The 23,995-nt window shown below is 37.4% G+C and overlaps 1 protein-coding gene across 6 annotated transcripts in view; it reads right to left on the bottom strand.

The window, feature by feature from the left end:
* The window catches only part of pcdh19 (protocadherin 19), a 62,793-nt gene extending 39,547 nt beyond the window's left edge, over positions 1 to 23,246 (bottom strand). The window contains exons 1-2 of one of the 6 annotated variants that reach the window (XM_027135723.2): positions 20,129 to 23,246; positions 17,680 to 18,043 (exon numbers count right to left, since the gene is read on the bottom strand). In XM_027135723.2, the coding sequence (XP_026991524.1) occupies positions 17,680 to 18,043; positions 20,129 to 22,260 (2,496 nt within the window). In that variant the 5' untranslated portion in view covers positions 22,261 to 23,246. The remainder of the gene's footprint in view (positions 1 to 17,679; positions 18,044 to 20,128) is intronic. The other 5 variants (XM_027135724.2, XM_047802444.1, XM_027135725.2 and 2 more) reach the window with 5 other exon arrangements.
* Between the last annotated feature and the right edge of the window lie 749 nt (positions 23,247 to 23,995).

Below are 23,995 nucleotides of genomic sequence, written 5' to 3'. Positions count from 1 at the left end.
CACATGCAAGCCAGCATTTAGCACAAAGCATTGTTATTCTAACTACATACCAAGCCTGCCAAGCCGTTTCTCTGTTTCATGTATGGTTTGCCATGTGTTTGACCTTTAAGAAAATAGGTGGGCATAGGGTGTCCTAACTTTTTCCTTAGTTGAAATACTCATTTTTCTCAAATAGGTACAAATTAAACAATGTTGACATTTCTTAATAAAGAACTTAATATTTAATGGGATGTCCTATTTTTTCTATTTGTGTATGACTGTGTGTAATTGTGTTTAATATATTCTAGCTTTGTTATTTTAACCTTAGAAGGGGGTGTGCTGAATTTTTATTAGCATCCAGTTCAGTATTCCTCAAGTTCTCTTATATCATGGATATGTTGTTATTCCATCCTCGCTGTTCATTATATTGGTTTGTGATGTTTTTGCTATGCTGGACTAGGGCTGGGTGATAAAACGATAACGATATGTATCCCGATAGACATGTGAACGATAGCGATAAAAAATGTGCTCGATAAAACGTTCGATATTTTTTAGCCTTGGTCGGAAGAAAACAGGTTGCGAAGCAAGTTGGTTGCATTAACAAAGGCAATCGCTCTCTTGTAACCTAGCAACGTAGGGAGTGACACGCTAACAGCCAATCATATAACAGTATCAAGTTTGATTGCGCCATATTGTTGTCTCGTGCCAGTCTGCTAGATTCTGCTTCAGTAACTGGCAACTGATAAGCAGAAAATGAGCACTGCAGCGAGCAAGAAAATTGTAAATAAAAGAGGAAAAGTCAGCTACTTTTTCATATTTCTGCAGGTTTTATATTTCAAACAATGTTACTGTACTGTTTCAGGTTTGTTTTTTATATTACAGATGTATCTCAGTTAGGGCGGAAACGATTCCTCGAGTAACTCATTTATATAGCAATTGTTTTGTGTGTGTGTGTGGAGAGACAGACAACGCACTTACGTCAAAGTGGAAGGAGACGCGAGGAGGTAGCAGTCTTTTGATTTAAGGGCACGGGCACGTGCTAGTGCGGGCTGCAAATGGATAATGTCAATGAGCAAAGAGAAGAAACAAACAGGAGAAAACGTCCAAGGTTTGGGATCATTTCAAATCGAAAAGTAAAGAAAACGCTGTGGCGTGTCCATTGCAAGATTGAGCTGGCATACCACAACAGCTTGTCCTCCATGCTTATATATGCTTAAAGCACTCGGTGTGAAACCATGCATGGTCTCTAGTTCCAAGTTCCTGTCCATGTTTTTGCCTTTTAAATACCACAAATCCTTCCAAGAAGACAGTAAAGGCTTATGTTATGCCTGAGCTGTAGATTTTGAATCTTTTAGTTCGAAGTTAAGTTGCATGACTTAAAGCCATTATTATTATTATTATTATTATTATTATTATTATTATTATTATTATTATTATTATTATTTATTTATTTATTTTAATGTATGCCTTAGTTTTGATACTTTAAAAAAGTAATTTGAAAGTAATACATTTTTTTGTTTCTGCATCTCAGAAAAGGGTTCATTTAAAACCCAGGATGTTTGGCACTTAAATGTACTTAATCCTTCTCAGTCAACTTTGTCATTGTTCACAGTACAAGTACAGACAGAGAAACAATGGGTAAAATCTAAATGTTTATTTCTGATAGAAAATATTGTTGTATGCATTGCATATAAAATGCATTTAAAAAATAAAAGTTAATTTTTCTAAAAAAGGAAACCAATATAACCAAAATAGTTGTTCATTTTAAGAGACCCATCTTATTTTCTCTTGTATATTTAATATTGCTCTTTAATTAAGCAAAAATACATTTTATCCGATTACTCGATTAATATATGAAATTTTCAGTTGAATACTCGATTACTAAAATATTCGATAGCTACAGCCCTAATCTCAGTCTACCTCAGTTTTATTTATGTTTAAAAAACACTGCACATATTTTAAAACACTTTATTCACCAGAAGCTGAACAGCTAGTGAACTTCCTAGCACTAAACTTGCAATAAATCTTCAGGTTTCTCTATGTTTATATTAACACTTTGCACTTATTACACTTTATTAAGCATTTCTTACATTTTCTTTCATTTTGCACCTTAAATGTTGAGATAATTGTTAAGAGTTCATTGTGACTTTAGACTTATGTTTATATTTTAATTATTTGAGTTTTCCATGATTGTTGACATTTCTGTCTTAATAACTGAGGGGATTATGATCAGAGGAAGGTTAAGTTTAAAATAACAATGTTTAAATGTAATATATTTTTCTCCCGGTATTTATTTTAAAGGGGTCATAAAAAATATCAATAATTATCCATATCGACTGATATGAAACACTGATATCGTGATACAGTTTTCAGCCATATCACTGTTAAATATCCATAGGACTGTTAAATATCCAGGAGATTCTGAAATGGCTCGTTGTAACTCTCTCTCTCTGATGCAGTAGCCAAATGGGCTGCACTTTTGACTTTTTTGCACAAAGCAGCAAAATTATTTTGTTTACACATATTTTGACTCCACTAGACAAAGAAAAAGACACTAGACAAACATCTCATGCTTTTTCTTTATTCCTGATCAATACAACTCTCACAACTTCACCAATAACATTCAAAATATGAGAGAAGCTATAGTTATGCCACCATTGACTTATGAATCCATGTTTTACTTGTCTCTCTTCTCTTTGGGATGGTTGGCAATATTGGATTTTGCATTTTGTTGTACTAGTTGTGATTACACCCATTTTGACATTTTTGTTGTTACCATGCATTTATCAGTGTATTTCAGCTTGTGTTAGGTGATCCATATATGCCACAGTGAATGACATTTACATAACAGTCATAACAGTATACACTCGACACGATAAAGAAGGTCTTGCTATACTGCTCTAGGGACACTGAGTTGTTAGCAGTTAGTATGTGCAATATCTTAAGAGAGAATTCTCGCATGTAATTCCCCATTTTAATTGCCTTGTATGTTTCCCATCTGCTAACGCTGATCTGTCCTGTGATGTCCTACACCAATAAGCAGGCTGTTAACAGCACAATTTTTTTTCCCTTATCTCTAGGAACTCCATCTCCTTCCCACATGTTGTCCACTTTTAGACAATATGTTACCTGCCCCACCAGAGGCAATAAAATACATTTATTATATGCCAACACCAAGAAAGCATAAAACTCTACCCCTCTCTTTCCCTGTGAAGATTGGATTACAACCTGGTTCATTCACTGCCTGTGTACAAACTGATAATATAGAGGCAACCAGCTTTCATGTATACATTAAAGAGATGGTCTGAAGAGACTGAAGAGGCTCTTAAAAATGTTTTGACTCTACTGTGTGAGAAGTACTTTGTGACCCTCATGGGAAGGACATTGATAGTCTTACACACTGCATAACTGCATAACTATATAAATTGCTGTGTGAAGAATTCACTACCAACTATGGTGTTTCTCTAACAGCAAACCCTGGATCAAGTCAATTCAAGAAGCTTTTATTGTCATTTCATCCATATATAGCTTTTGCAGTACACAGTGAAATGAGACATGTCCCCAGGACCATGGTGCTACTGTACATAAAACAAAGAGCTAAGGATTTAAGTAAGGATTTATGTCAGTCCTAGCCACATAAAGTCCATCTGTGCAACCTGGTGCAAACAGTGCAGGACAAAAGACAGTGCAAACTAAAAATACAACACATTAAACCAAAGACAATACACAAAAGCAGCGGCAACCAGGTGTACATACTGTACGTTTGTGCATTTTTGTTTATTATTGTGCAAACCAGTGCAAAAACATCATGTAAACAGTTTGATATGGGTGATGCTGTAAAAATGGATGTGTGGAAGACATGTGCATTGGAAGTGTGTATATATGGTGTAGGTCAGTGCAGTCCATACAGTTGGTTGTGTGTGTGTATTGTACTCAGTACAGTTCAGTTCAGTTATTGAAGAGTCAGATGGCTTTTGGAAAGAATCTGTTACACATTCTAGTCGTGAGGTCCATAATGCTTCGGTAGCTTTTTCCAGACGGCAGGAGGGCTGGGGCCCAGGACCTCATACATGCGAAGCATGCACTCTACCACTGAGCTACATCCCCTCCTGATATGAAGAGACTCATCAAGGAGAAAAAGAGGGTCTTTAAATCAGGAAACAAAGAAGTAAAGAGGGCCCTGCAGAATGATCTAAGGAGTAAGATCAGGGAGTGGAAGGAAGGAAGCTGGAGGATTCTCTGCAACTGAATAATATCAATGAAGTGCGGAAAGGCCTAAATGCCATCTCACGCTACAAAAAAAGTGAGTGAATGACTTGGATCTTTTCTTCAATAGGTTTGATCAGTTGCACGATTCCACCCCAACCATCCATATTTGCTACAGTACCCCACCGTCTCTGTACTCAATCTGCCTCACCCCACCCCATCCCTGGCCTCTCCTGGATTTTAGCTGACAGCCACCTCCCTCTGTCACTTCTACCACAATACTATCCCCTTACGATCTAGCACACAGACTTTGTACTAGCATATCTATCACTACTGACCAGGTGAGAGCTGAGCTCAGGAGAATAAATGCAAAGATTGTGGTGTAGATCAGCTATGTGGGACAGTGTGGTACATCTTTACCATGAGTCTGAAACTAGGGAGAGTGCCACAATTATGGACAACATCTTGTGAGGTTCCCGGTGCTCAGAAAAGTATGTCTTACATGATAGTTTGAAGTACAGTAGCTCTGCATTACATTGGCCCTGCAGGGAACGGTACTGGCTCCTTTCCTCTTCACACTCTATACTCTCGACTTCAGATAGGACACAACTGGCTGTCACCTGCAGAGGTTCTCTGACGACTCTGCAAACACCTGTCTTATTAATGAGGTGGATGACACAGAGTACAGAAAACTGTTCTCTGGTGCCAGATTAACTGCCTACAGATCAATGCAAGTAAGAGCAAGCAGCTGGTGGTAAATTTTCATAGATGCAGATACACCCCAACACCCCACACCCAGCCCCATTGAATACTCAGAGAATGGACATTAAGATAACACTCAGGACATTAAGATAACACTCAATTCCAATGCACTTTGCAACAAAGGACAGAGTTTGCACCTGCTGATAAGACTCAGACCCTTTGGAGTGCAGGGGGAACTCCTCATGACCTATTTTGTCTCTGTGGTAGCATCTGTGGGAAAACAGATGAACTACACTCACAGCCCTGAACGTTTGTTTGCAAAATGTCTGTCACTAACCCATCCTCTTGTATGATGTCTGCAATGACTGATGTTTCTTTAGAGGATGAAGAAATTACTCATGATTGTTTTATTCTTACACACTCAAATGCTATTGCAGATACCCCGCTAAATAATGCTGATTTCGAATTGTTTCTTGATGGTTCAGCTCAGGTGATTAGATGGAATAGGCAAGCAGGAAATGCAATGACCTCTGTATCACAAACCTAACACTGCACCATCTCAGGGAAATGCTCTTGCAGACATTAAATGCTATAAAAGCCTGTTCATACAGTACAGTGTAAGTGTGTACTGGAATGACAACAACCAGTGTCATCATGACCCCAGACTCTCTAACAGACCTCTAGAAAGATGCTCCATTGTATGAAGCATGAAAATGTTTAGATAAGGGAGCCATGGTTGTTTGGCTGCTGGACCAAAGGGGAAAAAATGTGGCACTTGAATCACTTCTGTCATATTTGGCTCAGCAGCTGCATAACTTGGGTCACATTAGTCCAGCAGCAACCTTTGTCAAATCAGTGGTGGAATCCAAATTTTAGAGGTATAACCACAGAGACAGCCAAACGTTGTGTTGTATGCCAACAGAATAACAACATCCCATCAACTGTCACAGCAGCATCACATACCCCAGCAACACCAGGGCCTTTCTGACACTTACAGGTAGATTACATCTCAATGCCAAATTTAAGAGAAAGACTGATGGTTGTAGAAGTGGAATCTTCATTGTCCATATAGACCACAAGCATCAGGTCAAGTAGAGAGAGCAAACAAGAGACATTTTACAGAAGTAGTGAAGGAAGTTCAATTCAATTCAAGTTTATTTGTATAGCGCTTTTTACAATAGACATTGTCTCAAAGCAGCTTTACAGAACATAAACATAGAGCAGAAGGTAAACATAATTAATGATAAAGGAAATAAAGAATAATAAAAGTAAAAGAATTGACAGAATAAAAAATTCTAGATTATTATTAGATATAAATAGTTCACAATCTGTATGTATTTATCCCCCTATGAGCAAGTCTGAGGTGACTCAGGCAGCAGTGGCAAGGAAAAACTCCCTTAAATTGGTAAAGGAAGAAACCTTGAGAGGAACCGGACTCAAGGGGTACCCATCCTCATATGGGTGACACTGGGGATGTGATTGTAATATACAAGTTGCCAAAATGCTACTAAGTAAAGGAAAAAGAACATGGACTCATGTCTCACACTGTAAAGTAGTTCCATCACCTGCAGGGATAGATTAGGACACACGGACCAGTAAGGAGCCCAGGGAGGAACCAAAGGCAGTAGGCGATCACAAGGATCACATACCATCACATGGATCCTGAATTTAAACTGTAGTATGGAAATACTGCTGTCCTGCTCCTCTCTTGCTCTCCTTTTGTTTTTTTGTGTTATAGATAAAAGGACTGGAAATCACTGCAACAACAGAGGCAATAGAATCACCAAAGCACTGATATCGGAAGACATCTGCAGAACAACTCGTCAGGACTGGAAGACAATTCTTCCTGTCTTCATTTACCTAATGACAATCTGGACATCATATACCAAGCTACAGTGTGCACTGCTGAAGCTTTGGACTCCAGAAAACAACAAAGAACTATTACCCTTAATCACAATAAGGGACACCAAAAAAAAAAAGAAAAAGAAAGAAGTATTTCTTTGCCTGCAACTCAAAGTTGCAAGAATACTGGCTCTTTGTTAAAGTACTCAGGCCAGAAGGTTTGTAAATAGAAAACAGAATGACTTTAAAAATGTTTTATTATTATTTACTCTAAATGGGGAATTGTGGGAAAATAATTTTAAGTCATTCTTTTTTTCCTTTTATTTCTAGTATATTTTTGTTGTATCATGTAGAAGCTAAATCAAGTGACAATGCTGGTTAAATTCAAACTTTACATTAGTCTTTTGGCTCCTGTCTTACATTATTATGCAAGGAAAGGGCAAGGTAACTCCAGGATATTATCTGTCTCTGTGCCATTTGTCCCATTGTTTAAGGTCCCATTTTTCTGTGTCAAGAAGGAATGCAAAGCAAAAGAGGTGAACTCATTCCTATGATAAGAAGTGGTCTGAGTAAGACTGTTATGTTAATGGAATTAAGGGGGTGGTGTTTTTTTCTATCTGAAGGGACTGCCCCTAAAAAGTAAAACTTGATGACTGCAGCACCCATGCCAGTACGCTCTGACTTGAAGACGCGTTCATCGTGTCTCCACAATAAAGACCACTGCACAATGAAATCCAATTCTCCTGGTCTTCTCTGGAAAAAGTTTACAACACATCTGACATTTTTATGGGGTTGTCTGCTGGGGCAGTGACATCTCTGCTGCAGACAGGAAGAGACTGACGTTTTCTTTTGCTGCTAACCCTATCTTATCTTTATAAATACTCCCTGTTGATCTCAGTAAACTTTGAAGAGGTTTGCTATTCAATCACTGTAAATGTGTGGTTCTTTTGGAACTCTTGTTCATGATATCAAATAGTGGCAACAGTGCAACTTTAGACGTTTCTACAAATCTGAGTGAACCAAAATTCACAAGGGCAGTGCAGTGAGGATCAAAGTTGATTCTGTATTTAACTAATTTGAGTACTTTCATACGTGTCGGACAGATGAACTATTTGAGAGTATTGTGTCATTTGATTTAGCAATGAGATTTAGCACTTTTCTTAGGAATATGCAGAATTAAACTCATGGATCATTCAGTTCAAACCAATTCAAATCTTTCTTCTGATGCCAACAATAAATGTTTTGAAATCAGCCCAGAGAAAGAGGTTGTCTAGATATTCTGTACAAAATTGGTGTCTCTTTAGAGAACACTATCTTTTAGTTGAGAACAGGATAGAAAATCCAGCAGTGGGATCATGCAGCATGAAAATTGATATTAGGTCGGCGATAAATTCTAGGCTGCATTAATGTGCCTGTAATCACGTCAGATTGCATGGCCTATTTTAATGTTCCCATTGACGAATATATTGATTTCAGAACTTTCAAGGGCACCCACTCAAACCAAAGCACCATTACCACTTTGTCACTACTCTGATCTGATCATTAGGTTTGCATGGACAGACATATAAACAGTGTGCTTGAATATTACAATTTTAAAAACCTATGGGCAATCCTTGCAGAGCAAAATCAACTTCAAGCATATTTTTGTGCTTGCTACATATACTACTCAAAAAATTAATGCAAGATTTAAAACAGACATTGGCTCTTGAACAAAATATTCAGTACAAAAAGTTGTACTTACAGTATATACATTGTGTAATTCAATGAGAAAAAAATGAATTAACAATGATCAATGAAGATCAAAGTCCACGACCCACCTAAAGCTATTTCAAAATCACAACAGATATCAAACTAAAAAATTTCAATTACATGTTGATCCAACTTGCATATTTTAAATTAAAAAAAAAAATTAAAATTACTGCAGTGACTTAAATGGCTTAAATAAAAATTCCATGTTCTCTATCTGAATTTGAATATAACGAGACATTGCTGCTAATGACATCTTTAAAGTGCAAAAGAAATATATTGTTATTTGGAGAGATAGATGGAGATCCTTTATCTATTGTCATTTTCTTGTAGAGACCCATTAAGCAGCTCATCTAATTCATTTGGTTGTCTAGTCACTAGTCACTATAACAAGTAGACCTGAACTAATTCTTAGCCTTCAGCAAGAATATCTTGCTATTACCTATTATTACCTATTGCCAGCATACTGAATTTCAGAGATAAATCCATAACACAACTTGTCATCCATCCTGAAGAAGCTTCCAAGAATAGGATTATTTTTTTAAATTGTGTTTGGATTTAATTGTTTTAGATACTGCTCACAAACTGCAAAAGCATGTCTGATATTTGTTGTGTAACTTATTTAAATTCCACTTAACAGAGTATCATACAGAATATAGATAACATTATATATTTTATATTTCAGACAGCACAATGCAAGTAAATCATGCTTGGTTAGATGTTTTAGTCCATTTCTTTGGACTTTCTTCTACCTCTGCCATATCAAGTCCAGTCTGAGAAAGAGCAACTCCAGCACAGTATACTTTAATACTTGGACTGACAGTTTTCAGTTTCAATAGAGTATGTTAATAATACTGAGTAAAAATGTATATAACCAAAGAGCAGCATCCAACTCTTAGAGAGCATAAAAAAATGTTTGAATACTTTTTGCTGAAATCATACTTTGTAAGGTTGCCTTACTGTTACCAAAATTCTCTGCAGTCATTGGGATAGATCAGGGGTCGGCAACCTTAAACACTCAAAGAGCCATTTGGACCCGTTTCCCACAGAAAAAATACCACAGGGAGCCACAAAACCCTTTTGACATCTGAAATGAAGAGAACACTGCATATATCGTTTTTTTACCTTTATGGAAAGTATAGAAAAAACTGTAGTGTGTCGCATTTATGAAATCAATTAACTGCTACCGAGTAAACGCAATTTTATTTCTGCAGGCAAACAAAAATATTTTGAACAGTTTGAACTAACCTTAAGAAAAAAGACGCTGGGTTGAAGGTTACTTTCAAATAAAATGTTTAATATATAATTGAGTCATCCGTATTCATGACCAGGGTTCTCAAGTTTTGAAGACAGGCAAGCATGACATCTCCAACCCCTCGCTTTTTTTCATTGGATGTTGCGTTAAATCTTTCCCAGATAGTGCTATTTTCTGATTGGCTATTGTGTAGCCTCTTTTTTGATTGGCTGATAAGTGTCAGGCTCGACTAAGAACGGAGACGCGCTTGATTCCTGCCCGGTTCCACAGAGACAGCGGTGCGGACTGATACATTTTGGGCGCTGCGGCTTATTAAATATATGATAGTTTTTCTGCGTGAGAATACGATGTGCGGCGGGAGAGCGTGAGAAAAGACCGAAATGCGTGACTGTCACTCTCAATGCGTGGCACTTGGCAGCCATGCATGACATAAAAAAATTAACTTGCCGGCTGCAGCAAACCAAAAATGCGCCTGTTTCTGTGTGTCAAGTTTTGCAAGTCGACAGTTATGACGCATATTTTGAGCGACCAAAAAAAAAAAAATTAAACACGGTTTATTTTAATGTTATTTTAAGAGCATCATGATCTTAGAATTTAGAGTTGTTAATTTTTTTTTTAAAAAACTAACTAACAAAAATAAAAAATTTAAATTAAATATTTATTTTCCAAATCTACAAGGAGCCGCAGCAGAGGGATGAAAGAGCCACTTGCGGCTCCGGAGCCACGGGTTGCCGACCCCTGGGATAGATGGTACCAGAACTGGGAATGGATAACTCTCCCTTGTGAAACATCTGAAAACCTGTACTGGACACCTCAATTGAGACACATTAACATAGAACAGGAGATTTAAAGAGGTCTCTAGCTCTTCACTTAAAAACTAGAGTAAGAGGACCACCAGACTATTATGGCTGTATCAGATGGCAGCCTGTTTGTCCTCCAAGAAAAAATGAGCCAAGTCCACATGAAAAGCATGAGGAGAAGTATATAGGTAAAAGGTTTGTCACCACAAACTTTGATGTTATTACAATGCCAGTCTGAAATATTAAATTATCAATTAGTAATATTAAAGGCAGTTAAAAAAAAAAAACAGAGAGAGATGGATGGATGGATAGATAGATAGATAGATAGATAGATAGATAGATAGATAGATAGATAGATAGATAGATAGATAGATAGATAGATAGATAGATAGATAGATAGGTAGGTAGGTAGGTAGGTATGTAGGTATGGGGCCAATACTTGTTGGAATCAATTGGAATTTTGGCCACTATCAGCTTCCATTACGGGAAAACTCACTGGTGAAGGGTAGCATTAAGAAATTTTTGGTCTCAGAATATTATTATGTTGGCTTTGTAGAAGCCAACATTCTGTTTTCCTATTTAAGCTTAGACAAAAAATTATCAAGAGTAACTCCTCCTAGGGCTTTCGAGCCACATGCACCAAATTCGGATATGTTATAGACCCTGGTCTGAAGTTAGTTGTTATTACTTTTTTAAGCGATCCGAGTACCAGTACTTCCGGTACCGAGTCTCAAATTGGCCTTTTTTCCCATAGACTCCCATTATAGACTTTGGAGGTTAATAACTCGGCAAGCTTTCAAACTATCTACACCAAAGTCGGTCAGCTCCTTTAGGGTGATACTCTGAACAAAGTTTTCAATTGGTGTACTGACTGGCCTTTCAGTTGTCCCGCAGCCCCTCCCCCAAAATATGCAAAATCAAAAAACTTTTTACAACATGGACATGTGAGCTATGAAAGTAAGTGTTAATTTTATTAGATATGATTACACATTTAAAAATGTAAAAATATTATAAAACAAACTGCTTCCGATCATTGAAGTAGGACTTAAACCAATTTGAAACAGTATCAGAGACACCAGAAACAGTTTCAAGACGAGTAATTAAAACTGAATGATCAACAGTGACAAAAGCGGCACTGAGATCAAGAAGGATCAAAACTGAAAGACAGCCTGAATCTGAGGTAGTTAATAAGTCATTGGTAACCCTGACCAGGGCAGTTTCTGTACTATGGAATTTATGAAAGCCAGATTGCAAAGGCTCAAAGAGAAAGGCTCATAGTCTATATTTGTCTTTTAAGGTACCAGGGTGATTGCAGCCATTTTAAAATCTGTTGGGACAACCCCAGTACACAGAGAGTCATTTACCCCAGTACACAGAGTACTCAGAACAATGGGACCCAGAGAAGCAAAACATGCCTGAAACAAACCAGTGGGTATGGGATCTAGTAAAGAAATGGCTGCTTTCATTTTAAAAACCTCTACAAAAAGACAATTCGTGTCAAGTGTACAAAATAACAAGGAGTGAAAACAACAGAAGACAATGAAGAAGAAGCACAAAAACCTCTACGACCATTATCAACCTTTGTGCCAAAAAAAATGCATGAACTTATTACAGAGATGATCAGAAGCAGTAACACGAGAGACAGTTTTATGATTTAGCAATTTGTTAAGAGAATTGAAAAGTTGTCTTGAATTTCCTTGATTGTCGTTAATCATATTAGAAAATAATCAGATCTGGCAGAAACAATATCAGCCTTATATTCTTGTAAGCAGTCTTTCCAAATTTGATGATGTACAGTCAGACCTGAGAGACGCCACCTATGCTCCATTTTACGGCAAGATGTCTTCATCATACGCAAATCTTCATTATACCAAGGAGCAGGACATACAAATAAAACAGGAGCAGGACATACAAATAAGTCCAGGCCAGATAGAGCAGAATTTAACATGGAAACCCTTGTCTCTAGAGAATCAGATGGAGAGAAACTACTTAGTGAAGAGTCGATGAAAACAGAAAAGTCTGAAGGGTCAACTGACCCCCATTTCCGGTATGTCAAGATACGAGAGGAGACAGTGTTGGCAACAGGTATGTGCATATCAAAAAAGACTGCCCTAAGTCAATAGTAGATAACTGAGACACAAAAGATCCATTAGATAATCACAAGATCTAATATATGTCCTTTGTTATGTGTCGTACACTCAACAGACTGATACAATCCAAAGCACTCCAGCAAAGCCAAGAAATCCTTTGTTAAAGCAGACTCCTTTTTGTCCATCTGAATGTTAAAAAACAGATACGACAGCAGATCCGCAAACTCTGATAAAAAGTGTTTGTTTGCTTAAGGAGGCCGGTAGACAGTAGCTATAGCAGTTGAGTGCTCAGAACTCAGAAACTGTCAAAACGAGACATTCAAATGAAGTAAACAGAGGACCAGCTACAGTACGGGTCTTAATTTGTATTGCTGGTTGTACAATACAATAATGCCACCAATAATATCACTAGGCTAGCCTTTATTCATTTCAGAAATATTGCTAGGATAAGAAGTACGATGTCACTATATGATGCAGAAACACTAGTTCGTGCATTTGTTACAATGCTTTACTGTCTGGTTGTTCCTGTAGGGGCATAAACAAGCTCCACTTAGTCCAGAATGCAGCAGCTAGAGTTCTAACTAGAACCAGAAGATATAGATATAGGTATAGATGATCTACCTTAAACACAATGCACTGGCTCCCAGTGATATTTCGCATTGATTATAAAATACTATTACAATCATATAAAGCACTTAATGGTCATCTTATTTGGTAGTTACTCAAGTACAAAAGGCTACAGCAGGGGGCATTTTTTTACAGAGCTCAACAGTTATGGAACAGCCTTCCAATTAATGTTCTGGACTCATTGTTCAAGTCCTATTTATGCATAGCCTTTCTTATGTAAAGGAGCAGTTCTGGAGGTTTCCTGGGCATAGAGTGTTTGGTTATCTAGGATCTCTGCATGCTATTGCCTTACCGCACTCAAAAATCGCACAGGTTTGCTGACTGTGGAGTGGTGGGACGCTTTAAATCCCAGACAACCTTTATGTCTGTGTCACTAAGTAGTGAAAAAGAACTGGCAGTAGTTTTCAAATGACCCTCACCCTAGAGCTATAAAAACTAATCAGGAAATCTTTGGTGAAGGCTATTCCTGGTAAAAGATGCTGTACCAGGGCTGTGAATTATTCATTAAAGACTTTTTAACAATGTTATTAGTTTAGACGAATGAGTGTATTATTATGACTTGAATTAATCCATGCAGAAATCCAGAAATGTGTGCCCCCTTTGCTATTTATCAATTGACAATTATTAAAAAGAAGAAGCTAAAACTTAGTTGAAACGAACGTTATTCATTGACAAATGCTGTGATTTTTTTTGGTGTTTTTGAGGTATCACACACACAAAACCTATTTTCACTTTATTATTCTGTTTTTTTTTTTGTTTTTTTGTTTTTTTAAATGTATCCGCATTTAAAAATTTCTTGCACCTCTAATAAAAGCACCATGAAAGCAGTATTACAGGACAATACTTCTTTCATGGTGCTTTTATTAGAGGTGCAAAAAAAATGATACCTTTGCTTTTAGTATACACTACTAGAAACAAGATTCCAGCAATACCACATTGTGATTCTCTAGTCCTTGGATTTTAAACAGAATTAAATATTCTACCTTTTGCATGATTTTTAATATCCTCAAATGTTCTCCTTTTTTCAAGTGGTCCATCTATTTTTTCTTCTTGTACTCTCTATCCAAATACATGGAAATGGCATAGATAATGTATAAGCTCCACAATGAGCACATTTATTGAGATCCTATGTACTGTAGTAGCTCACCACAGGAGCAGTCTTTTTCCTAGTTTTTTACTTACTTATTCTTAATCATGTGACCTGTTTCAATTTAAGCCTACCCCAAATAAAAAAAAAAAGTTATGTACAGTAGTCTACAGTTGACAACAACGCTATCTATCCACCCTGTACCAATTATCCTATGCAGGAACAACTGGAAGTCTGAAACCTCTCTCAGGTGACTCTGCAAGCATGGTGGGAGACACCCTGTACAGAGTGCCACCCAATATGGCAATCACACAATAACCCAATCTCAGACTACAGACAATTAAGAGATTCCAAGCAGGCATGTCTTTGGACTTGGGGAGTACATGTAGGAAACCATGAAACAGAGTATGAACATGTAAACTCCAGAACATCTAACAGGAATCTAACCCCAATCTAGAGTCCTTAGACAAATGAGAAACAAATGAGCTAACAACTAAGCTGCTTGCCCTCTCAACAGACATCTAATAATAATTTATGCGGGTTACTTGTTAGTTTGTTACATTTAGAAAAAAAATCATAAAAGTATACACACACAAATACATACACACAAACACACACGTATACTGTGTGTGTGTGTGTGTGTGTGTGTGTGTGTGTGTGTGTGTGTGTAACTGATTATGGATTATCTATCTATCTATCTATCTATCTATCTATCTATCTATCTATCTATCTATCTATCTATCTATCTATCTATATAAAATACATAAAGTATATAGTATTCACCCCTTTTTGCTTTTTTTCTATTTCAACCTGGAATTTAAAGGATTGTTATTTGGCTTTTACGTAGTGGATCTATGCAAAATACTTTATAAGTTTCCAAGTTAATAATGTGAAATGAAAAAAACTCTATTTAAAACAAATTAAGTCTACCTGTCTTCAGTCTAAGTGTCACATCATCTCAACATATATATATATATATATATATATATATATATATATATATATATATATATATATATATATATATATAAAAGCCTGCAACACCACTGAGCAAAAGGCAGCATCAAGCAAGCAGCACGATGAAGACCAAGAAGCTCTCCAAACAGGTCAGGGCCAAAATTTTGGAGATTGGAGATTTGTTAATCAGGGTTGGGTTAATGTGCCATGAGAGGTCCACTGACCAAAACTCACAGACCGACCAAGGAGGGCATTAATTCGAGAATAGGGCTGCACGATTTAGGGAAAATGTAATATTGTGATTATTGAGGTCAATATTGCGATATGCGATTGCGATATAATAAACAAATGGTATCATGAGTCAACTTGCTTGGTTCTCAAGGAAAATGCACACACAGATTACTTATAATGCTGAAATTTGTATTTCTAAAATCAAACTAGCAACAACAACAAACAAATGCAAAATGTTTGCAAATTAAAATATATAATAACATATTAATGCTGATTAATGAAAAGCCTAAGATCAGAACTGTAGTTGTACAGTGTGTATATATATATATATATATATATATATATATATATATATATATATATATATATATATATATATATATATATATATATGTATATATATATATATATATTTTAATATAAGTAAATTACCAACAAGTTATACATGGTATTGCACACAGCATTATTGGTGATATTTCCCTTACATATACATTTGCTTTTAAGCCTAATTATTAATTTTGATTATGATGTGATTGTGACAGAGGCGTGGGAAGAGGTTTCAGGTTGGGGGTGCTGAGTTTCTTCTGTCACCACTTTTGAATAAGAAACAATATCAAGGCTATAAAACTTGTCAAAACTCCACGAATCACAAAAGTATCAGTGAGAAGTTGAGAACACTCGTTTAAACAGTGCATACACTCGAACTTGACTGCACATCACATTTTTTGCTTTATTGATACTGCTTTTAATCGTAATGTAAAGACCGGTCATCGGGACATAAGCTGTCATGTACAATAAAAGCTGCCATGTACACAAAAAGCCGCCTAGATGGTGGAATTGCGCTCAGGACTTATTTATTTATTTATTTATTGAGCGGCGTGTGAACGACTTCTTTCTATGCACACACTATTTTATTTCTTGATAACAGACTATGACACACCGTTTCCATGAAAAACAGAGCGTTGGAATGGACACACAGGATTCTAACCATAGAGACAGAGTGCACTATTTTCTTTAGCGGAAGCAATACAATTGTTCAGCAGTTTCATGTTGCAGCCACAGGCGTATGAGACCGGTAACTTGAGCAACAGCGAGAAGCCGTGAACTCGTTCTGAATATTTTAAAGGAGTAACAGCTGATGAAAAAGCAGAGACAATTGTATACTAAAATGACGAGATTTTATCCTAGTTTTTATTTTATACAAAACATTTTCGTCTCGTCTTTTTTCGTCAACAATAACGCATGTTAATTTAGTCTTAGTCAGCGTTTTTGGACAGTGGTGCAGTCTTGTCATCGTCTCGTCTTAGTCATGAAAAAAAAGATTGTTGACGAACATATTTCGTCTCGTCTCGTCTGACGAAATTACCACTACATATAACAGAGGTAGCATTTTTTCTGGCCACCAGTTCAGTGTCCGTCTGCTCGGCATCCATCTTCACCCGTTCTGGGCTGCACACCGGCAAAAGTCACGACATGACCATACGCGCCACATGTGCCACTGCCTAAACTGAAACTCACTGGTCTTTTTTTTATTAGCGGATAGCGGTGTAGTGTATGAAATAGGCAAACAGCTTTCAGAGAGAATGGGTTGTCATGTCCACACATGCATTTATTTATTTCATAAAATCGCAGCATTTTGCGTCATATAATCGCACAGGCTTGATATCGCGATTGCGATATGATTAATCGTGCAGCACAATTCGAGAAGGCATCCAAAAGACCAACAATAACCCTGGAGGAGTTGGAGAACATCACAGCAAAGACTGTGCCATCTGGTGCAAACCTAACACCTCTCATCACCCCCCATCACCATCCCTACAGTGAAGCATGGTAGTGGCAGTATGATGCTGTGGAGGTGTTTTTTTTATCAGCAGGTACTGGGAAAATGATCAGAAATGAAGGAGTAATGGATGGTGCTAAATGCAGGGCAATTCTTGAAGAAAACCTATTTCAGTCTGCTCAAGAGATGAAACTGAAAATTTTCTGCTTTTTGGTCTAATTTTTGACTTGCTTCCACAATAAAAAATATTTTGCATCTCAGAAATTGTAAGCATGTTGTGTAAATACATATACTATAGGATATAAATCCTGTAGGAGCTAGACCAGATCCTTAAACAAAAGACACACTAAAATCCCATGTAGGACTCCAAGACTTACATTCAGAGTGGCTCTCACCTCTGGCAGTGGCATGCCGTTGATGATGAGATCAGGCTGCTGTGGGCCTTGCCGAGTAAAGGTGTGGTGGTAGCCATGGTTTGGCGCAGAATTTCTTGAGTTCTGGCTTTCTACATTGAGAAAGGTGCTCTCAGAGCGTCTGCAACCCAGTGGCAGTGTCTGCTGGTGGTAGTCAAAGTAGTTGAGTGAGGATGTGAGGGAAGAGCAGCTCACCACATTCATTTTGTCTGTCTCCTCCACGTCACGTGGCACCAGGCGAATGTCATTCTTGCTCAGTTTCTTTTTCTTGCTCGACTTCTTCTGGTTTCCATATGAGTACTCTGCCACCCTGCGCAAGTAAAGAAAACTGAACAGACTCAATAAAGCAGTGCTCTAAATGCAGGGCCATATTTTATGATCATAATGCAAACATAAACATAAAGTATATGATCGCAATGCTAAAATGTGCAGTCATGGCAGATATTTTTTTATCATTTGGACAATAATGTGGCATAAAAGAATGGGATTCTATAATAAATATATTATAAAGACATATAATTAGGTCAGGCATACTTCTGCAATATCAAAACAAATCACCTCTTCTACTTCTTCTTAATATGTGTGCATTGAATAACAATGATATTTTCTTAATGAAATATAATATTTCACTTATTGACTTCACAGTGACTGTCTAAATTCAACCGAGTGTCGTGCTTAATGGGGCACCTTTAATGAGGACAATTTAGAATTTTTCTGCCTAAATGTATTTAATTTGGTTACATTATTTTTCAATTATATTCAATATTTATAAGCCTACATATGTTGAAGTGAGAGACATAAATGACTTAAAATCATAAACTGGGTTGTGAGAAATGAGACATGAAGGCTTCACTTAAAGTGAGCAAAATTTGTTTGTTTATTTATTTATTCATTTATTTATTTATTTTATATGCACTAAGAAAGGGAACCATTTTGGTAAATGTTCAATGTCACACTTCCTCTTGTGCCACTCCAACCACATCAGTGAAAGTCTGTTTCTGAGTACAAAAATACCAACTGTGAGAGAACGAAATAAAAATGCCTATGCTGAACAGTTCTAGCAAAACAGTTTATATTTACATCAGCATGAACATTGAGCCCTTACAGTTAAGGTGTCAACTCTACTACCAGACCTAGACTCACTTGCAATTCCCGAGACTCACTGGCAAAGCCACGGTCAAGTTATCTCTGGCCACCATTGGAGCCATCATTCCTTTGTTTGCCATAAATAAGCAGCTGAACACAAACATGCTAGACCACAGCAGAACACAATGTAAAAACACTGAATCTGGCAAATAAGCAACACTATATCACTTGACAATTACGCCTTTTAAAATAAAAACAAAATCAGCACATATCTATATGGCTGTTCCTAATTCGAGCACAATAATATAATTGCAATTACAGTACAAATGTGGCAATGGCACATGTTTTGTTGGAGAGAAACCTATGAGCTCATAAGTGAGGCTTGTGTTGTAGCCATCTCTCCCAACTGAATTTTATTTTACTAGCCTATTAGTTTCATAAATGTTCAGATTTCTTTACAATATATATTTTTTAATTCCTTTGATTAGATGTATCCAGCTTTTTTAGGAAAAGAAAAAAGTGCAATTTAATTTATATATTTAGTATATCAAAAATGCAAATAAATTAATAGAACTTATTCTAATGGATGTTATCTAAAACAGCTTTATACTCTTTATTTTAGAGAAAATATTTTTATTCTGTTTTTGCAAATTGATTTGTATATATGTATTATGCAATATGTATAAATGGAGACGATCCCACACAGCATGGTTGAGTACATGGCTATTTTCACAACCCGAAATCACAAATTTTCTAGTAGATAACTAAAAAAGGCATCAACTTCTATACAAAATCTATTGATTTATGCTAATGGGTATTAAAGGAGGGCTATCTAAATCACTGGATAACAACAACTTAATCCTTATCACTCTACTTGTTTTCTTTAAATTGGTTTTAATCTTTTTGTGTATGAAACATGAAGCATCTTTTTTTCTAACTTTAATAGGCATCTTTTACAGGTAAAATTAGTATGTGAGACTTTTGTAATCCCACTTATAAGAGTATTTATTTTTAAAATTTATATTTAGCTTGAGAAATAAAAACTTCATTGTTTTATTCCACTATAACAATTAATCACTTTTAAGATATAGCTGCAAAATTTACTTGGGCCTTTTGATGTGCAATATTGCTTGGCCACCTTTTCAGTAAGGCCTTGTCACAAGCACACAAAACCACAGAACGGAGATCGTGTCAAGTTAAATTAAAGCTCAAATATGCAGTACGTTCTACTTCAACACTTCTCATGCACATTTCACCATGAAAACTACTCAGTACCATGATTGTGTTAGTTAAACAAAATGAGCTGCTTAAAAAACAGCTAAGATACCTGCAGTTGTATGTGCGAATTTCCTTGTTATCCCTTTTACACTTCACAGCTACAAAGATCATTGTGACAAACAAAATTGCAGCAATAGAACCCAGAGCGATGATGAAGATGAGGGACAGGTTTACTGGTCCAATCTGTTCCTGTGTGTTAAGGTCTGAAGAAAGGTAGACAATGATGTATGCAGAAGCAGATAAAGATGTCTGGCCATGGTCATGGGCCACAACAGTGATTTGATAGGAGGGTTTGGCGTTTTCTCCAAATATTTTAGTGGTCCGCACTTCACCGTTAATCTGGTCAATTTCAAAGTATGCCATGTCTCCCTCTGAGATGGAATAGGTCAGTCTTCCATTTTCACCCTCATCATAGTCATCAGCCTTGATTTGAGTAACCAAATAACCAGCTCCAGCATTTTTGGGGATTGAAATTTCTGCGGTGCCATTAATAAGTGATGGGGTTGTCATCACAGGTGTATTGTCATTTACATCCAGAACAACAATGCGCACAGTAGCATTACTTGTTAAGGAGGGATCTCCCCCATCTTTGGCAGAGACCTTAAATTCGAATGTCCTTGTGTCTTCATGATTAAAAGCCCTGACCCCATAAATTTCACCATTTGAATTTACTGTAACATATGACTCCACTGACATTCCCCGAACGTCTGACTTAATGATTTCATAAGACACTGTGCCATTCATTCCCATGTCAGGATCCCTAGCAGACACTGCAAGTAGGAACGCACCTGGTACATTGTTTTCCAACACCATTGCTTGGTAATGTGGCTTTGTGAAATAAGGAGGGTTGTCATTTTCATCTGTTACTTTAACTGCAAAAGATTTTGAACTTCTCAGGGGGGGATAACCACTATCCTCAGCCAAGATTGTAAGATTGTACATGTCTCTCTGCTCCCTGTCTAGTCGGCCATCAACAAGTAGCGTGGAGAAGCTCTCAAACTCATTGAGTCTGAAAGGCACGTTGCCCTGCAGTCTACACTGCACTTTGCCGTTTGCACCCGAATCACTGTCTGAAACTCTAACCAGTGCAATGACATATCCAAGAGGTGCATTCTCACTGACCTCTACCATCTCACTGTTTTCAGACAAAAGCTTAATTTCTGGTGCATTGTCATTGACATCTATTACATTAACAATCACTTTGCAGTGAGCTGGAATGGAATTTGGACCTAGATCTTTGGCTTGCACATCTATTTCATGTACATGCATTTCTTCGTGGTCTAAAATTCCATTAACACTTATGACACCAGTTTTGGGATCAATTTTGAAAATTTGTTTAGTCAGGTTGGACACAAAATTAATAAATGAGTATACGACCTCACCGTTTGATCCTTCATCTGGATCAGTAGCATTCAAGTCTATTACTAATGTATTTAGAGGAGAATTCTCCATCACATTAACAGTGTAAACAGGCTCATCAAACACAGGATTATTATCATTGGAGTCAATTACTTTGATGTTAAGTTGTACATTCCCAGTTTTTGGTGGTTCCCCTCCGTCTTCAGCTGTGATTTCAAACTTATAATGAGACTGCGTCTCCCTGTCTAGAGTCTTTTCTACTATGAGCTCGGCTATTTTAGATCCGTCTCCCCTGGTCTTGATCTCCAGGCCGAAAATATCGTTGGGGGTGATGGTGTAAGTCTGAACGCCATTGCTTCCCGAGTCCGGATCGCTTGCACCCTCTAGGGGAAACCGCGTGCCTGGAGCGGCGTTTTCTGAGATCTCGATGTCGATATGGCTTGTGGGGAATCGGGGGGCGTTATCGTTCACGTCCAGGATCTCGATTTTAATCACGCATATTTCCATTAAGTTGGACATTACCTCCAGAGAAATTATGCACTTCGGCGTCTGGCGGCAAACAGCGTCGCGATCAATTTTCTGCTTAGTGAGGAGCAGTCCTGCCGGGCTTAGGTTTACCCATCGCGGTTCGGAATTGGAGATTACTCGTAAAAAAGGTTGCCTATTCCCAAGTACGAATCCAGCCACTTTCGCATCCGCCGTGACATTGGCGATTTTCGTTCCCGCTCGCAATTCTTCCTCTACTGTGTATTTCAGATTGAAAACGGCCTCGGCGCCTCTCCAACACGCCACAATGCACAGAATCACTTGAAAGAAATACATGTCTTTAAAGCGATGAAAACCTGTTGATGTCCTTCTTTTCTCACTTATTAGTCGATTATGCTATAGCCTGGAACTGCCCGATGGACATCCCTAGGGAAAGCTGTATAGATAAAAACGATGTCGTAAACACGGCCTTAGAAAATCTGATTTCATCGAAATGGCTGAGACTGAGGGACAACATCCAATCACTCCATCGCATTTTTTTTCTGGCCATTTTTCACGTCATCCAAAATATAGATATTTGAGCACTGCAAGAAATGCTCATATACTTAGAACGAGAATAGGACTGCATAAACAAAAGTCATACAATTATTCCCACAGCATTCGCGCATATCATATACAATATCTTATCACAGAAAGCTACCGTGAGCCTACCATTTTAAGACAAAGCGGAAAACAGTCGCCACGGATATCAAGGTCTACAAATTAAGCTATGAGCGATGCATGAATTATTTTAAAGCTCCGTTTCGAACGCATCACCACGTTTTTATTTTTTTATTAATTGGTTTTCTAACTAGCTGTTATGCCCAGAGAACCCAATGTAAAAAATAACATGCATCTCCTCTCCAATCTATTATTGGCCTATGTGGAAGAACAAATCCAGTGAACCGATAAATAATCCAGATCAATAGTAATCCGACGAAAAAATCGATCAGAAACAGGAGCAGCGATGACTAATATTGGTAATGACGATGATCGTGTAATAACCATAAGATTCACGGTACTCCAATACTCCCAGACGAGACAGCTCCTGGCGAATCAGCTGTAAGCCACGGGCAGATTTCTTGCCGCAAATTCTTGAGAAAAAAGAATGTAAAGTATATGTCACTGGTGAAAATCCGTATTTAACCTAATGGCATCAATATTTTCAAAGCTGATTCGGCCTATGTGGAAAAAATATCCAGTTTGTGGAGGCTTGTTAGTTCCGAACGAGACAGAAGCTGCAGTTCACTACAGGCACACTCAGTGTTCACTAGCAACACACAAGCCCCCCTCAGCCAATCAGTGCATACACTGAGGGGTGGGCATGTCCAAATGTCTCACTGAAACCGGGCCAACTATATCCTGCTCGTGCACGACGAAGCGAATCTTACTGCAAATAGGGCGCATCGTTATCCATCATAAGCACAGGCAACAATTTTAAACGTTAAAAAAAAAAAATTTTCCTTTTTGTATTAGTAGCTAATTTCAACTAGTAGTCAGATTAGGAATCTCAGCTTCTTGCTTGTTAGAACGGTTTTATTTTGACTTATAAATATGATTTGAAATATGATATGAATAGATATGTGTTCGGCCACGTGTTGCGTGGCAGGTTTTTGTTATATATATATATATATATATATATATAGTTTCTAAAATGTTAAAGCATAACTGATATATACTGTGTTAGATGTTTGTAGTGTCACGATATGAACGAGGTTAATAAGGCTAGGAAGGAAAATGTTCTTATAACTGCAAATTTGACCCAGGGATGCGACGTGGTCTCCAGGTATGCCTCAGTCCTCCGAGACTCCGCTGGAATTGTATCTAGATCTATCTATCTGATTACACGCAGAAGGCAGATTAGTCAGAAATTATGCCACTGTTTACACAGACACGCTGACGCGGAACATATGCCTATAATACGCTGGTGGCGGCGGTGAAAAGTTCGTTCGAAAATGGTGACACCTAGCGTCCTTTAACTCTTTCTTTTCCACCTATAATGTGTATATACATTTATTATTTAATGTCCCAT

Source organism: Tachysurus fulvidraco, chromosome 17 (assembly GCF_022655615.1).
Source record: "Tachysurus fulvidraco isolate hzauxx_2018 chromosome 17, HZAU_PFXX_2.0, whole genome shotgun sequence".
Classification (NCBI taxonomy): domain Eukaryota; kingdom Metazoa; phylum Chordata; class Actinopteri; order Siluriformes; family Bagridae; genus Tachysurus; species Tachysurus fulvidraco.
The sequence above is the reverse complement of the archived record's forward strand: the minus strand, read 5'-3'. Positions and strand labels throughout refer to the sequence as shown.